The 17,086-nt window shown below is 37.9% G+C and overlaps 2 protein-coding genes and 1 long non-coding RNA gene across 12 annotated transcripts; 1 reads left to right on the forward strand and 2 right to left on the reverse strand.

Moving 5' to 3' along the window:
• Positions 1-2,057: 2,057 nt before the first annotated feature.
• Positions 2,058-8,010, reverse strand: LOC100880373 (importin-4). 2 transcript variants are annotated; one of them, XM_012282743.2, is made up of 16 exons: positions 7,833-8,010; positions 7,507-7,697; positions 7,062-7,148; positions 6,881-6,988; positions 6,662-6,814; positions 6,408-6,593; positions 6,046-6,340; positions 5,814-5,971; positions 5,147-5,744; positions 4,838-5,073; positions 4,552-4,763; positions 4,150-4,490; positions 3,903-4,078; positions 3,627-3,835; positions 3,240-3,550; positions 2,058-3,149 (listed from the first exon to the last, which is right to left on the reverse strand). In XM_012282743.2, the coding sequence occupies exons 1-16, from the start codon at positions 7,858-7,860 to the stop codon at positions 3,025-3,027; spliced, it is 3,414 nt and encodes a 1,137-aa protein (XP_012138133.1). In that variant the 5' UTR covers positions 7,861-8,010; the 3' UTR covers positions 2,058-3,024. The 2 variants fall into 2 exon arrangements, with proteins under 2 accessions (XP_012138133.1, XP_012138134.1); XM_012282744.2 differs by having other exon boundaries at positions 7,809-7,949.
• A 113-nt stretch (positions 8,011-8,123) lies between these two features.
• Positions 8,124-13,637, forward strand: LOC105662168 (uncharacterized). Of its 9 annotated transcripts, none has more exons than XR_013037716.1 (6): positions 8,124-8,350; positions 8,784-8,891; positions 8,981-9,624; positions 9,774-10,126; positions 11,154-11,255; positions 11,381-13,637. It is a non-coding gene; the product is annotated as an uncharacterized LOC105662168 (long non-coding RNA). The 9 variants fall into 9 exon arrangements; XR_013037715.1 differs by having other exon boundaries at positions 9,774-10,073; XR_013037713.1 differs by having other exon boundaries at positions 8,981-9,362; positions 9,434-9,624; positions 9,774-11,255.
• LOC100878921 (uncharacterized) lies at positions 11,111-16,816 on the reverse strand. Its single transcript, XM_003702051.3, has 2 exons — positions 15,181-16,816; positions 11,111-11,650 (listed from the first exon to the last, which is right to left on the reverse strand). Exons 1-2 carry the CDS (start codon positions 16,376-16,378, stop codon positions 11,394-11,396), a joined length of 1,455 nt encoding a protein of 484 aa, XP_003702099.1. The 5' UTR covers positions 16,379-16,816; the 3' UTR covers positions 11,111-11,393.
• Between the last annotated feature and the right edge of the window lie 270 nt (positions 16,817-17,086).

Consider the following 17,086-nt stretch of genomic DNA (forward strand, 5'->3'; position numbering starts at 1 on the left):
CATGGACATGGGTCGTACACCTACGGCTCTTTTTCGATTCGAGTCATGGTGGCGATCCCAAGGACGCTCGGCCAGCATCAACCGCACGATGTACGTGCACGTACTGGGTGTTTCAAAATTTTAACACTGTCGGCCTTACGAAGCTTTCTACTAACTTCTTGGACTCTTAAAACGTAGATATATTCTTGCGACGTCAAGAAAGATTCATTTCAATCATCCGGTGATTCAGGAATCTTCAGGAAATTGCTGAAAATACACAACGTTATTAGTATTAAGCATAAGCAACATTTTGAGACTTTACAGTTTTTTAATTTTTGAAATTTTTTAACTCCCCAATGTTAACAATGAAAATTTTTTTATGTTTTGAATTTGGAATACTGAAACAGTTTGATTAACAAGTTAATGTTTCGAAACTTCGTAATACCAGATCGAAGATATGTTTCCCGCCAAAAAAATTTGGGAATCTAAATTAACGGTCGTACAAGATATCAAGTGAGCATCTCTACTTATCTATTTGTAAATTGTAACACGTATTTGTGATTAGAACAGAAAATCCCATCTTTGAGTTCTCAACAAAGAGATCAGATAACAACAAAAATTGTAAATTAAACTTAACTTTTAAAGAACACGATGTTAAACAAAGAAAAAGATTCGGAAGTTTCGATACACCGTATACATACGTTAGACGCGTGTACCTGTGGGTTAACACACATTTGATGATGGATGACTAACTCACCCGGCTAGGTGGTATGAAAAGAACCTCGATAACGCTTTATGACTTCCGTTGTTTCGATGTCAGAAGGTTGTCGATCGGCAGGTGAGTATCTCTGGTATGATACGAGTTGAACGGAGCATCATCTGAACGTGAAACTCATTATGACGGTACACGTATCCGGAACACTTTCTCCAAACGTGTTGCATGCTTTATATAAAGTGTACTTCATATTTGAATCTTGACATATAGATACACGAACGTCCCCTCAATTTGTGGATCGTTTCGATCACGTGGTCACGTCAAATCTATTCGGTCGATAACGACGAATACCTTCTTTTTCGAGCAATCAAATCGATCTGTAATTTCGCGTCTGTTGTATGTGCCAATTTCACGTAATTATTCAAATCATAAAATTTTTATATGAAGAAACATGGTTTACTTTTATAGAGAAACAACGATGTAAAATTTTTATGAAATTTACTTTCAAATTTTCAGATTTGGATGTGCATATATTTCGTGTTTCAAAATTAAAGACAAACGATGAAATGTTCTTATCCCTACACTCGTTTTTATCCAAAGTAAGTCTGCTTTGCATCCCAATGTATATGTAATAGTATTCATATTATTGAACATCAACTTGAACTTGAAAGTCCTAATAGCTATGTATGCAATATTAGATATGTGTTGTATTTTTTCCGCCACGTTGTTTTTTAGGTAAATTGACGTCATTGTTGAATAATATTTCAACTTTGAAGCACATGTGTGCCCCTCTCAATCAATTAATTGAAAATAATGTTTCCAAACATGTCGTCCAATAAATCGATTTCATCGGTAACGATGAACCCGTCTGGTCGTTTAAAATTCCTTAACTAGCACATCACCTAATATAATTATTAAAACATACGCGTAATCCGTTTCGATCGTTGTCACGAGTTCGGTTCATGTATCCATTTATTGGTATTGTGACTGTAATTCAAATTAAAGCTTCATATTTACAATAGTTTTCGTTACGAATGTTTACACAAACACATACCAGCGTATTTAATATGCACAGACTAAAATTGAAGGCACTTGATTAATAAGACGAATGATCGGTAATTCCCTAAAAATATGACAGACTACCGACTTATCTCGTGATTGTAGATAAAGCCGATAGCATCGGATAAAGCTCGATATCCGAGTTTACTAAGACGCGAATGGTTATTTTACATTTTAAGACTCAAAATACTATTCGCGCTATTCCAACAAAACCAGTGCATACCTTATACATTATTGTACTGATAATACTTGAGTCAATACATGTTTCAACAAAGCAGTTTTGCAAGAAAAAGAAATGCAAGCATTTGTCAAAAGGGTATAGTACAACAATTTTATTTTTCAAATATTACATTTATCTTCAATGTATACATGCTATACTTTATGCTACATGTAACATTATGGGATATAAACAAACATAAAACCTAAATGTCAAAATGTTTGCTCTTCCATATAACATTCTTTTAACGCCTACGATTGTAACAAATGCGTATATCTAACAAATTTTGAAATGTTCAGTTGCCATCGTTTGCAACGTTCATCTAGCTGTACTGACTAAAATATCTCAAGCCACATTTTAAATGCTGTAACATCATACAAGCCTGTTATAAAAAAATAGAGAGAATTAATCAACGGACTAGAATTTGACGGATTGTCCAATCATTATACGTATCACCTCATGAGACGAGCATTTCTACCACAAAATTATGTTAGTATATAGTTTTATGAAATGCGAATACCAAAAATAGGCTTAAACGGAATACACTGTTTTGTTTGATTAATTGCACTTATTCAAATGGCTGATATTATACATCTTGAGCATAAATGGAGCAAAATTCCCATCGTTATGATAACTTTTAAATAGTGGACATATGCGTATAAAATTGTAAACCATTGTAACTAATAAAAATGTGCGAGTGACTAATATCTCGAGTAAATTTAAAAATTCGCCCGCGTGTCCTTAGAATTCTCGCAATATCCATTTCATTTGATTCGAAATTCGGGCCGGCCCGATTTCTTTGGATTTTACCCGAATCTAATCGATTTACCTAAGGACGTATATCTCGTCTTTATCCGAGTTGATCCGACTTTTTCCGATCTAACCCGACACATTAGATTACGCGCACATTTCTAATAACTAATAATGAAAATTTGTTATGTAACTTAACATTATCAGACACAATTCGTTGATCATTTCCTTCGAGATAACAATATCTTCACTTATGAGTCTGCAAAACAATAATAACTGACTGCTTTTTATTTCCACTTGAGATCTAACAAAATAGACGCTGAACGTTCGTTGCAATTTCTACTGGGAGCTCAGCGTACATAGAATTCCATTCATTTGGAAAATCTCGCTGGGCGGATTTGATGAATTCCATAACAAAGCTTTTTGCCTCTATATAAAAAAATATAAATGTGCAGATTAATACATGCCATGATAACTTTATGATTACGTTTAATTACAAAAAAATATTACATAACGTACCATCGTCAGTAGCTTTCTCTTCATGCAATACACTAACCGCTACCTTCAGCAATACGCACATGTGAGCTTGTAAGATAGAATGTCCAGCTTGATACAAAGTCAATATGCTTCTAAAAACTGCTTTGTTTTCTTCAAAATCTTCCTTTAACGGCAACTGATTAACAAACACTGGAAATACTTGCTCAAGAGGTATATTAGAGTAATTAGCAATGATAAGTCGTGCAATTGCACCGACCACGTTATCACGAGCTCCTGCGTGGGACTCCTTAGCGATCGCGCTTGATAAAACTTGTAAAATATCTGGGTAATGTCTATACATTTATTATTAAGGACCATCAGGAAATTCAATCTTTTGTCCAAAATTAGAATAACTTATTAGAAGGATACGAATACACTGCTTCTTTTCCATGCAGTGCAAGTTCACCAATTCCATAGATTGCATTATTACGAACTTCAGCACTTGGGTCATTTGTGAGCGCCAAGAATGTAGTTAATAAATCAGGTATGAACGCGGCTACTGTATGTTTAAGCCCTGAGAAACATTCTGAAATTGTACCAACTACAAAAGATCTTTGGGCTTCAGATTTATTTTTTTTCTGAAAATATTGGCTAGTTTTCAAAATGTAAAAACAATATTGTAAGTATAATTAAAAAGAATCATACCAGTCTATCTAAAAGCCATGGCAATACAACTTGGAAATGAATTGCGAAATCTTCTGGAGCGATTACTTTTCCAAAATTAGATAAAACATCACCGGCACATTCAATCAATAATTCATCTTGTTCAGCTTCTGTATCTACGTCTTCTGCTTCCTCTAAGTCTTGGCATACTGTCATACCTATCATAAGCCGAGCTAGGTAATGGTCATTACAATATTAAGAATACAATAATTTGGGGTTACGTATTCACCTGACATAACATCTGTAATACAATTTATTATAGCATCATTATGACCTTCCCCAACAAGAACATCCGATTTTATCTCTTTGAGGAGTTCCGTATAAGCATCTAAAGCACTAATAGCTACTGTTCGTTCATCGCCTAATCTTATTAATTCTGACAATCTTGGAATAAATACAGAGAGAGCTTTCAATAAAGCTTGCTTTCCTTCATTGGTATTAATCTTGGAGAAGTTAATGCAAAATTGTAAAAGTGCGTCGATAGCAGCTTTGCGAATATCTTCTTGTGGATAATTAATTAATTTGTAAGTTTCTTCGAAAGATTTTTCGAGGTATGGAAGAAATGCTTCCCTAAAATATTTTACTTGTAAGATCAGATATCACAAATATAAAATATATAAAAATTAAATACCCTGTATGCTCAGCAATTTCCTTTAACGCCAAAATTGCTTCCTCTTTCTCCTCGATATATGCATTTTCAACGCTATATCCCGCAACGTCGTCATCGTCATAATCATCTTCGTTGTCCGTATTTTCAATATCTTCTTCGTCGTTTTCATTTTCGTTATCGCTAATATCTTCATAAACCGGAAACGCTGATGTTTCATCCTCTTTAAGATGAGGCTATCAAAAACATAATGATATGTTTGTACACATAATTCACAATCTTGTATTTACTATCTGTACAATATACGTACTACTATGCCTTCTGAACTCTGTATGCTCGTTATCATGTAATCAATGATTTCTGGAAGAGCTGCTGCCATATCTTTCTTCATTATAGTACTAATTGAGGCGAACAATCCATAAATAGATTTTTTCAAATCTGGATCTTCGGTTTCTTTCAATAATTCCATTCCGAAGTTAAGAGACCTACCAGCCAGAGGTGCAAAATTTTTGTCACCTATTGTTCTTGCAATTACTCCAAGAGTATCTATAATTTTAATCAACAATTAATACGATTATTCAAGATCATATCAAGCAAATGTAAGGTCAAACACACGGACCAACTGCTTGTACTTGAAGACACATGGTTTCTTCCGATTGTTTCTCCGTAAGATAACTATCAAGAATAACAATGACTTTCTCGAAATACGGTAACATGTGCTCTTTACTTGCCATGGCAGCCGAACCAATAGCACTCAAAGAAAGTTCTCCGATATGAACTGGTGTATCTGCATTTAGAAGTTCGAAAAGCCTTTCCATCAATGTTGGTAGATACGGCAAAAGACTTTCGTTCAAGTTTTCACAGAATTTTTCCAGTGCATAAAACATACGATCGACTGAAGGTGGCTCTTTCTTTTCTTGCCTGATATGAGCACATATTTGACCAAGGTATTCAAATAATACTGGCAACAATTCAGACGAATATTGGGAAATGTCAGGTTGTAAATGTTCAGAAAACTGTCCGAGAGCAAAAAGTGCAGCGTTGCGTACCACGGGAATGGTATCGGTAATTCCTTGACAGATACAACGTAAGAAAGATTCAAGGTATTTTGTTCGGATATATTCGGAACAGCCTTCTGCTAACACTGCCATTGCTAGATATGATGCTTTCTTTGCATATACGTCCGTACCTTGAAGACTAGGCTCAATATATTGCAACTATAAAATCAATGTAAAAATAAAGTTTGTTGTTATGGAAAAGGTTACTGAAAGTGTTCCAAATCATACCAGTTGAGGAATTAATTTCTCTGGCGGTAAATTGAGAGCAAGTAAATCTAAGGTTTGAGTAGCACAGGTTACAGGTGTATTGTCTTCATTATCACCACTAAAGTAGACTTCGTCGTTATCGTCCTCAGGTCGTATAGACATAAGATTGAACAATAATTCTATAAAATTGTATTAAAAGATTAATTTGACATATGTAGTATAAAAAATTGATTATAATATTACTATAACTTACCTAGAATTGGTTCAACAAGTTTATGTTTGATTATAGCTTTCTTTTTCGTCCTGGCTAACCAACCAATAAAGCCTACTGCTTTAACTCTAAGAGCATCATCTAATGATTTATTACTAGCAATAGCAAGACACATAGTGACAAGAGGTTTTACATGAGGTGCTATTACAGTCACTGCATTCTCGCACAGTTCATCTAACAGTTCAAAGCATTCAATAGCTTTATCTTCATTACTAGTGGTAAGTGCTTGAATTGTATTCATTACCAGTGGTATCATTTGATGATAAGCATTTACCATCTGCAAAGATAATGTATTATTAGTTGAGGTAATATTTCTTGTTAAATTGTAATTATTTATGACCTACCATTTGATTACCTTCAACCAAAGGAACAAAGTTCTGCATTATTTTTAAAATATAATATGCAACAGGATGTCCTAAATCTTGTAAACTGCTTAATGTTTGCCCCAAAAGAACTGCGAGGGAGCCAGCATGAGTAACATATGCATCAGGTGCAATTTCTGTCATAATTGACAAAGTATAGGTTCCCAACTATAATAATACAATATATTGTATCAAACTTACTAGGAATTTTACTAAAGATGTTATATTTGTTATACCTCCTTCTCGTTTAAGTTTTCACTAGTAACTAATTGCTGTACAAACTGTAACACTTCTGGCCATCCATTATTAGGTAGTTCATGTTTTACAATTACACCTATCAATTGCGCCACTGCATTTTTTACAAATTTTTCCTGTTCATTTACCAGTGCCTAAAGGACAATACAAGCTGCATATATTATTAACCAAATATTATTTCTAAAATTATGTATTCTTACTTGTAGGATTATTGTTTTAAATTCAGTCTGTATGTGCGGTGGTAGTTTTAACCAGTGCTTTCCTTTGCCATAGCGTTTTCTGAGTAATACAGCAGCATATTGTCGAATCTATATACATATCACCTTCTGTTATAAAAACTGATAATAAAAGATATTTATTCATACAGTAAAGATAAAGTACCTGTGAATTTGTCGAAGAAACAATAAGTCGACATAATGCCAATGTACTTTCTGGCTTTTTAAAAGCTTCTCTAAGTTCCGTTGTTCCCTATAATCATTTGAAACATAAAATGTAAAACACTTTGTGAGAAGAATTTCGAAAAAGGTATGTGCTAATGAAAGAAACGTACAAACATCCTTATTTAATAATAGAAAGGAGTACATGGTATGCATATTAAAATATAAAAGGTGCAAACAGCAAAGACAGAGAGACAAGAAATGAGATATTTTATTCGTTTTAAATATACAGTGTACATGAAATAATGAACATCTTCTGTTAAAGATTATAACACTGACTATACAAAATAACTTATTTTAGTTTGAAGTGGTTATCAGCAGAAGCAAACACGTGTTTCGAATGTCATAAGATTTGTTTCAATTATTTATTGTCATTTCTCTACTCATACCTCTTGAATCGTTGCGTTATCAGCTACGAGTAACTTTAATAATATTTCCTCCATTATTGCTGTACTATTGATAATAAAATATGAATTTGGCAGTACTTCGAAGTAAAATAGCCGGTTGTCGACTACCGCTTTTCTGACCTGTTGGTGACGTCCGTAAAATACCTCAATGCACATGCGTAATACCGTACATCCTAACGTATCAATCGCAAAAAAATTTTTATACATCAATTATATTTGTCATAAATTACTTCAAATATTGTAAAATGCAAATATTTTGAAGAGAATAAGCTCCATTAATTCACCTGTAAAATGTATATTTCACGTACTTGGATTTCTTTCCATGTAAGCGTGCATAGAATCTCACAAAGATCAGAAGATTTTGTATCCAACTGTACAGTTAAAAGTTTACATCCTCTGAAGATTTATATTCTTAATTGAAACGTTGTTATTACGGAAACTGTACAGCAATAAGAGAAAACACTGTGTTATTACAAAATATGTAAATTAATGAGCAGGAAACTTCGCGTAAATATTAGTATTATACGATTTTTAATTTTATATAACTGCGCGCTATAAAGGATACGGAGCGATAATCATAATTCACGGTTTTCTCGCTAGATTGCGTTGATAGTGATAAAGTAGAAAATTTTGTATAAATTTGTTGGCTGACCACTAGATGACACTATCTTCATTATTTTCGAAGCGTGTAATCAAGACGAGCTTGCACAGTGTCATTGGCTTGTTAAAGTAATTACTGAAAAGTGTAAGCTTTGCAAGATAATGTTACTATGTAAGAATGCTTCAATTTTTAAAGAGGAATAATTTGTGGTAGTAAAACTAGCTTGTAAGGAAGTAAATACGTATAATTAATTTTATAATTTAATGTGAATATAGTACTCATGTCATGTACTTGAAAATAATAATTTAGAAATAGTTCTTCTTTCTACCCGTACAATGTGAATTGCAAACCGTTCTCCCGTTTTCGTCTAGCCTCGCATCGTATAGTTTATTATTCTAGAGCGAACCCCTTCCTTCAGTATCTACTTCTCTTTTTACTCCTTGTTCACCCTTCTTTCCTTTCGTACTCTCTCTGTTGCTTCCTACGTTTTTGTGAATGCTTCGATACGCGCTTTGAGATAATGCAGTCTCTGAAATTCCTAGATTTCTATTTTAAAATTTCACGGTGAAAAACATTAAACAATTGTTAAATTTATATTCCTTTTTATGATCAAATTGTCGATGTAATAAAAATTAGCTATTTAATATATTTTTTACAGGTTAAGAATATTTTCAGTGACGTAACTGCGAGCGTAACCAGATCAGTTTAAATGAAATAAAAATGAATTCGCTGCTGTGAGTGAGCGTACAAAATTGTTTAAATTCAGGTAAATCAGTATATTTTTTATAAAATACGAAGTAAAAATTTAAAAAAGCAGAAACTTTATGGCGGTAAAAATATATCACGCTGGAAAAGTATTGCAGAAACATGAAGTCGACGAAGCACAGCTAGAAGACAGCAAGATGACCTGTCAGCAACGTCGTTGAGTGACTCCTCTTGCACCTCGTGTACATTCGTCGCCCGATTTACAATACTTGCAATCCATAAGACGATGAAGAAAAATGGCTTTTTTCGTACAAATTTAGTATCTGGCTCACCATAACGTGAATAAAAAAAATGCTCGAAGAACTGCAGTTACGAAATAAGATAATTTTGAGATAATCAGACAACACATCGTAGACGTCACAGATATTCGAACGACAATTAATTATTAAATTATAGAGCTAAAAACTTTTTGTAAATTAATATGATGTTTAAATGCAGTGTGAAGAAAATTCAATCGCGTTCATCTAGACGGGTAAGGACAGGTCTTATTGCTAAAAAATCTTTATGCGAAATTAATGTCCGTATGAATCTGTTTCGTGTAAGCCGACACCACGTGCGACTCACCATCTCGTAGAGCGCGAGAGTTCTCTAATTTATTACATAAGCAATCCCCTGTGCCTCTTAATTCGCTAAGGCAATTCAAGGAAATCGTCGATAGGTGGCTAAATCGATGAAACAAAGAGGCATTTTATCTTACAAATGGCGACGATGCGAAACTCGAGACTGAAATTATTGTTAAATATATTAATGGGACCTATTTTATAAGAAGTAGACAATGGAGACATTGTGCAATTAAATTTCTTACCCCACAAATTCTTACGTTCCAAAATTTCAAATTCACTAATTACCTACTTGTAAATTATTAAATTTTCCAATTTTTTAGGATTCGAGATCTCAGGAGCTTTGAAGTTGAGACCTAGCGAAATCCTGGGAGAACCTCAGAGAACCAGGGAGAGAGAAACATAGGAGAGAAATGAAGAGAGTAAAAGAAATTGCGATTGAACACCAGTCTGATTCATCGCTGAATTTCCCAAGCACGTTCTTTATTTCTCTTCCTTGACCGCGATAATGAGATCTGGATCGAGTGTCACGATACTATTTTCGGACATGACAGGATCAATAACCCGACCACATTTCCGCGAAGAAGAGGTGCAACACATGATTTTATAGGAAGTCCCCAAAGGTGCCGACAATATTTGAACACGTGACAGAAGGAACTCCATATTACTCAAATAAGTATATCTTGTCTAACGAAAAAGGAAGGTCCCGATGTGCTCGTCAGTTTTATGGCTGGGTCAGGCAACAAGCTGTTCCAATAGAAAGTCGTTGGGCATTACTAGCAGTAACTTAGTATCGTTCATGGTCTTCTTTATAACCTCCTGTGGAGAATTTTGAGCTACGGTTCCTTTTTAATTCTTCAGCGGAAAATCTTCTTTTCTCCGTCCAGGAAGAGAAGACAATAAAACGACCAAAAATACACGTCTGGATCTCAGAGTCAGAGTGTATGAAGTCACACTTCACAAATTCACAGAAGAGAAAATCAAAGATGTGGAGATCACGATTGAAATATAGTTGAGTCAAAACAAAATTATTTTAATATAAAATAAAAATATTATTAAAAATGTGGACGTAATACACTCTGTCTCTGGGGTTATTGCTTCACGTGCCAACTCACCAGACATAATATAAAAGTTCCAGTAACCGCATAGCCTGTTGATTCTATTAAAAATTTGAATTAGTAAAACATGTTTAAAATAAGGAATGACGATAATTGTAAAGAGTCCAAACAGTTTTATTGCACGTAAGGAATGATCGAAGCTACGGAAGAGAGATTGTAGTGACAAAAGCGAATAATCATTTTATGCTAGCTAGAGGAAAGCATACCTATTGCGCGGGACGACGCTTCAAACTGTCTGACGAACGAGAAGAGTTCTCGGAATTCATGAACGAGAAGCAAGGGAATAGGAAGCTTGTCGTTATCGAAAAAAAATTCTTTATCGTCACCGCAAAACTAACGTCATCTTGTTAATGTTTACTCCATTCGGCTTGATACATACACACGACAACCGTAGAACTCTCATTACACTTATACGTCTTATTCTGTGTGTGTAGACCCTCGTTATATCGCCGTTGATGTATTATGGCAGTGTGACAAGGCAACTTCACACAGAGATGGCAATATAACGAGAGTCTACCATAATTCAATTCGCAACAGACAACTTAAATTATCAATATTTATTCAAATCAATATAAATATAAATAGGAGCAGAATGTGCGCAATCATCGAAGCGGCTATAAGGAAAGAGGTTTCTTTAGCGTGGCTCGCGACGCATGTACAACGCCTCCAACGATTCTTGAGCACACGGTATAGTTCTTTTTTACAACTTGTACATACACGTTCACGTTTCTTCTCTCGGATAACAGAGTCGTCTCGAGTCTGATAAACACTTGTATCAATGTTAACAAATGACACGTTACACTTTGTTCCAGATCGTCGCACGTTTCACATACTGTACTTGATCTGGTCGTAATACATCGTCGTCGATGGCGTCGTGGTCGTGTGATGAATGTTCGAGGAAACAGTACCGGGTATGTTCGATATACTCAAACCACCGATGTTGCTCAAGTTGAGCGAGCTTAGAGAGCTTAACGAGCTCAAGGTGACCGATCCAGCTGGATGACCAAAGTAGGATGGTTTCCTATCAATCAATCCACCCCCGGAACTGTTGGAATTCGAATTCGAACACTGCATCTTTATCCCTGGAACAAGAAGAAAACAATTTTTCTAGAATCTACACAGCTTCTTCGGTAGTAATCACATTAGTTAAAACGTGTTGTCGAGGAGTAAATTTTGGAAAAAATCTGAGGCAAGACCACACATGAGGACGAAAGAAAACGAAAGAAAAAGATCTCACGATACGAAATCAGTCCTTGTATAGGTACGATAAATCTGAAGCTCCGCCGGCTCTTGAGTTCTTCTTCAAGTGCACACTTCACTCGTGTCTCGACTGTCGTCTTTGTCTTTCTACGTTCTCTTTCGCCTTCGTTTTCTCTTCGTTTTGCCTTACAGTCGTACAGACGATCTTGGCGATAATACGTTTAATAATATGAAAATGGCGTAAGGGAAGAATTAGCTGCTTTAATACTTAAGAATTAGGAATATGGAGACACAGCAATTTATGTATATAGAGACATACAATTACAAGAATTTGTAGATGTAGAAATATGAGCACGATTGGTAAAAGAATTGTGACGACATAAAGATCTATAGAAATAAATAGAAAAGCAATGGCGGTCTCGATAGCAATTGGAATCCGTTTTAATTCGACGTCGAAGGCAAAGTGTAACGAGGGTCTTGAAACGGCGTCGTGTGTGGTCTCAATGGCAGTGCCGTCAGTCAAAATCTCTCCTCTCCTCTCCGCCGTTCTAACGAATCCGAAGTTTCCTGCCTGGTTGAGCAATCTGTTCTCGCGCGCGAAATTCTTTCTCTTTCTTTTTCGTTCGGTTAGGACGTGCGCGCCGAGAACGATGGCAGTAAAAGAGCACAGAAGCGGTTTCCGAGCGAATATCGGAGGCGTCGTACCAACAACGATGCCATAGTCGCGAGTAGCGAGATCGCTCCAGAAATACATTCCAAAACACGACGGGGTAGAAGAAAAAGGAGAAAGAGGAAAACTGGGGCCTACCGAGACGTCTGCAGATTGATCTCGTTTACACTTTACTGACTGAACACCAGGGGCGGGAAGGGGACAGGAAGGGTGTGTGGGTGGCACGTTTATCCCTTGGCGATTCCACCGTGTATCGAGGTGGAGGGAATAGATTGTACTTATATCGGGAGTGTCGAAACGATCTGTTGATCCGTTGTGAATACAGGGTGCTCTAATATAACAAATTGGATATTTTGAAACTTTTGCGTTTTTGAAACTGTATGTCTGTAAATATCTACGTCTTCGAATCTGTACGTCTCCGCAATCTTTATATCTCCAACTCTATATACGTCCAAACCCCTGTATTCCCAAATTTTTATATCTCCAAACCCCTACATCCCCAAATTTTTATATCTCCAAATCCTTACCTTCCTAAACTTCTACATCCCCAAATCCCTATATTCCCAAAACCTCTTCAAATTCCTACACTCCTCAATCTATCCCTACATCCCTAAATCCCTACGTCCTCAGTCAACCCTAACATACTTATAAATGTATAAAATTAGTATTAGTTAGGAGGAATGTAGTGTTTACTAATGTACAGTTTGTTAGAGATCAGTGAACTATTAGGCTGAAGTCGGTCTCGCAGAGAGGTTTAATAAACGAACAGGCTAATGTTTGAGGTGGCTACGTTCGATGTACTTAGATTAAAGAACATCTTGTTTACTCCACTTGTAAATGTTTACGCGATAAGCGATTTGAGACCTCACTTACCAGCACGCGACTACCGGTAACCGATACAAAAAACCGTGTATTTTCGTTCTTCACGATCATTTGTTTATCGCATGATTGAACTTATAGTACTATCTTACGTTTTGGTTCGTTCATTCATAAATTAATTGTAAATGAATGCGAATTAATGTTATATCGACAGTTTTATTGTAATTTGTATGAATAGGAATAATGAATACTTTTTTGGTAGAATGTGATCTTGCTGGGATTTGTATGATGTGCAATGCATTTGGGTTTGGTTAGGGATGAATGTGGGACGAGGGAGAGGTGGTAATATTTTATAAATAAAAATTAGATAAATTTTTAAATTTCTAAATTTCTAAATTCTCAAACTTCATATCACTAATTTTTTAAGTACCTCATTCCCTAACTCCCTGACTCCCTAATTCCCTAATTCCCTAACCCCCTAATTCCCTAACTTTCTAACTCCCGAACTCCTTAATTCCCTAACTCACTAATCTCGTAACTCCCTAATTCCCTGACTCTCTAATTCCCTGACTCTCTAATTCCTTGACTCCCTAATTCCCTGACTTCCTAATTTCCTGACTCCCTAATTTCCTGACTCCCTAATTCCTTGACTCCCTAATTCCTTGACTCCCTAATTCCCTAATTTCCTAATTTCCTAACTCCCTAAATCCTTAATTCCCTAATTTCCTAACTCCCTAATTCCTTGACTCTCTAATTCCCTGACTTCCTAATTTCCTGACTCCCTAATTCCCTGATTTCCTAATTTCCTAATTTCCTAGCTCCCTAAATCCCTAATTCCCTAACTCCCTACTTTCCTAACTCCCTAATTCCCTAATTCCCAAATCCCCAAATCCTAAAATCCTTAAAATCCTTAAAATCCCAAATATCTGAACCCTTAAGAAAATTCAAGCGAACAGTAACTCATAAATGCTGTTCCATGAAATATTCCTGCCATGTATCGTAAACATTTTACTACCAAGAGGGACATTTAACGAGCGTTTAATTGTCGTCTGCTAGTTAACTACAGGTCTCCACGCTAAATTAATCCGTACGTCGAGATTTCGTGTCGCGCCCTGTTACATATGTTAGCTTACGAGTTACGAATTATGACTTCTCGCATGAGCGTGACAGGGAATGTCACCCCGACTAATAGGTGCTGTCAGCTCCGGTGATTTCGTGTCTGTCGGCTCCGCGAGAAGTGTACTTTCGACGTCGCGAGAACCAACTTTTAAATTTACCCTCCAGGAAGTTATCTGTACTATCTAAATATTCATTATTATTGAAAAACAAAAGACAACTAATTATAACAAACTAAAAATTTGAATAACCAAATTTAAAAAATTTTAACATGTGATAATTGCACGAACGTAGAATGTGTCGAGACATTTTTCGAACGAGAAGTCTACGTTTTACGGTGGTCGGCGCCCGTGCGGTCGTAAACCGTCTGCGATTTTCCACATGGCCATCCCTCACTGTTGTGAATTGTCATTGTTGTCTTCGACTTCAAGATCTAACCTCGTGAATGCCTGTCTTTAAAAATCTGGATGTGTCCGAGAAAATAGGAATTTTCCACATTCTGCACGAGATGAGTTGTGAACTTTAAGGGGTTGCAAGGTGTCTCTCGAAGACAATAGACATCTTCTTCAATTATTATTCTTGCCTATACATGTATCGCTTGATACAAGTACTATTTTCTCACTATAGTACCAGCAAAAACAAATTTAATGAAAGAAATGTTAGAAGAGACGCAGCTAAAAGAAGATCAAATCAAGTTCACCCCTCATGAACGAGTAATCTCAATCATCCTTCCAAGTCCTCACCTCTTCTAACTTCCGAAACATTTTACAAAAAAGCAATTCCTATATAAAACCAAGTAACACTCACCGTTGTCCGTCACAGGTGTCTGACAGCCGCTATGCGGTGAACTGACGTTTCCCCCAGGACTAGTATTCCCAGTCTGTTCCGGAATTCCCTGCATGGGTACATTGACATTGCTCCCGGCATTATTGACCCCGGCAAGCCCATATCCCACATAGTAATCCTGTCCCGGAGCCTGTGTAGTCGGCGCAGGATTAGAGGGACACTTGTACGACATCATGGTGTCGTTTTCCTTGTAAACCGTCTCGGGATGATGCTGCTGATGATCCTTCACGGAGAACCCCTCGGTAGCCCTGTATGCTAGCTGGTCCTGACTCCTGGACGCGTATCCTGGCTCGCTCTTGAACGCCACGATTTCCCCGTTCCTGTACACCGACGGCTCCCCGGTTTTGTATGTCACTTCCGTCGTCTTGTAGGTGACTTCCGCTATGGGTGGGGTCTTGTAGGTGGCTTCGGGGTAGGCCCAATCGGCGGACACCGCCGCTCCGGGTGCGTACATGGCGTACTCCTGGTAATTCTGGTACTGGTTCTGGTACCCGTTCGGGTACTCCATGCTACCTGGTGTCAGATTTTCGTAGCCAGGTGCCTGGACACCTACAGGACCGCTTCCTGAGAAGTACTGAGGGTACTGAGGCTTCAGGGCCTGACACTTGCGACGGAAGCCTCTGGGCCGTCGACGGAAGCTGCCCTCCTCGAACATGTACTCCGTCGACGGGTCGATCGTCCAGTAGTGCCCCTTACCCGGTCTCCCCAGCCCCTTGGGCAGCTTAATGAAGCACTCGTTCAGGCTCAGATTGTGTCTCACAGAGTTCTTCCAGCCTTGATAAGCCCCGCGGAAGAACGGGAAGTGCTGCTGCAGGAACGAGTAGATTTCCGAAAGGGTCAACCTCTTGCCGGGACTCGACTGAATCGCCATCACTATCAGAGCTATGTACGAGTACGGTGGTTTCTCCTGACGACGAGCTCCGGGCTTCCTGGGCAGCTCCGTGCTGGACGGGTTGCACATCAACGGGTCCAAACTTTGATCCTGGTTCGAATTGCTGGACATGGACAGGCCGGTTCGTGGAACCACGGACGCGGAGTTGGCGTGGGCGACGGAAGTCTGGTCAGGCAGGTGCAAACTCGCGTCCGACTCGTTCTTCATGATCCTCGTACTGTCCACGGTTCCCCGGGGAGTCGACGGCACGATCACTGTCTGATCCATAGGGTCCTATTATTCGTCACACGGCGAACATTCTAAACGACGCACTTCCAGATACACCGAACACTAAGGTACCGAAGTCCCCAAATGCACTGTTAATTATCCCGTATCAGGTTAAATAAATTGTCCAAACGATTCCTGGTACTTTTTCGGAGACGTTCACGGTGTATTTACTGTTTATGCCACGTAGAGCAATTCGCGTGGCGGCCACGCGTTTTACACGGTAATCACAATAAGAAGGAAGAGGAGAGGTCGTTATTTACGTGTGGCCGATGTAAATTGTTTGCACGGAGCCGCACGGTGGGGTCAATTATTTAGACTTGCCACTTGGCAGACGTTTCGTTGATGCGCCACTAAGTGTTTTCGGATGACTGGACCTCGGGATCAACTTCGGACCTGGCGGAAGCTTGGTACGTCGCGATGACGCGAGCCACGCCGTCACGACCCCAGCTTCGTCCCTGGTGGGCGTGTCTGCCCAGACGAATGTGTCCTGGATCCCTGTTGGCTGCTGCCCGATGCGCAACGCTAAAGCTCTCGCACAGAACCAATGAGAATCGGCTATCTTACAGTGTCACGCCTGATGATATTAAACTTTGGCAACGAGAGACAATGAGACACCCTCGTCGCTTTGGACGGAGATTGTAATTGATAATGACCACATGAGTTTCTAGTTTCGCGGTTTTTATCATTGCGGTGAGATGTTGAGGGTGG

The sequence above is a fragment of the Megachile rotundata genome, chromosome 3 (genome assembly GCF_050947335.1).
Source record: "Megachile rotundata isolate GNS110a chromosome 3, iyMegRotu1, whole genome shotgun sequence".
Classification (NCBI taxonomy): Eukaryota; Metazoa; Arthropoda; class Insecta; order Hymenoptera; family Megachilidae; genus Megachile; species Megachile rotundata.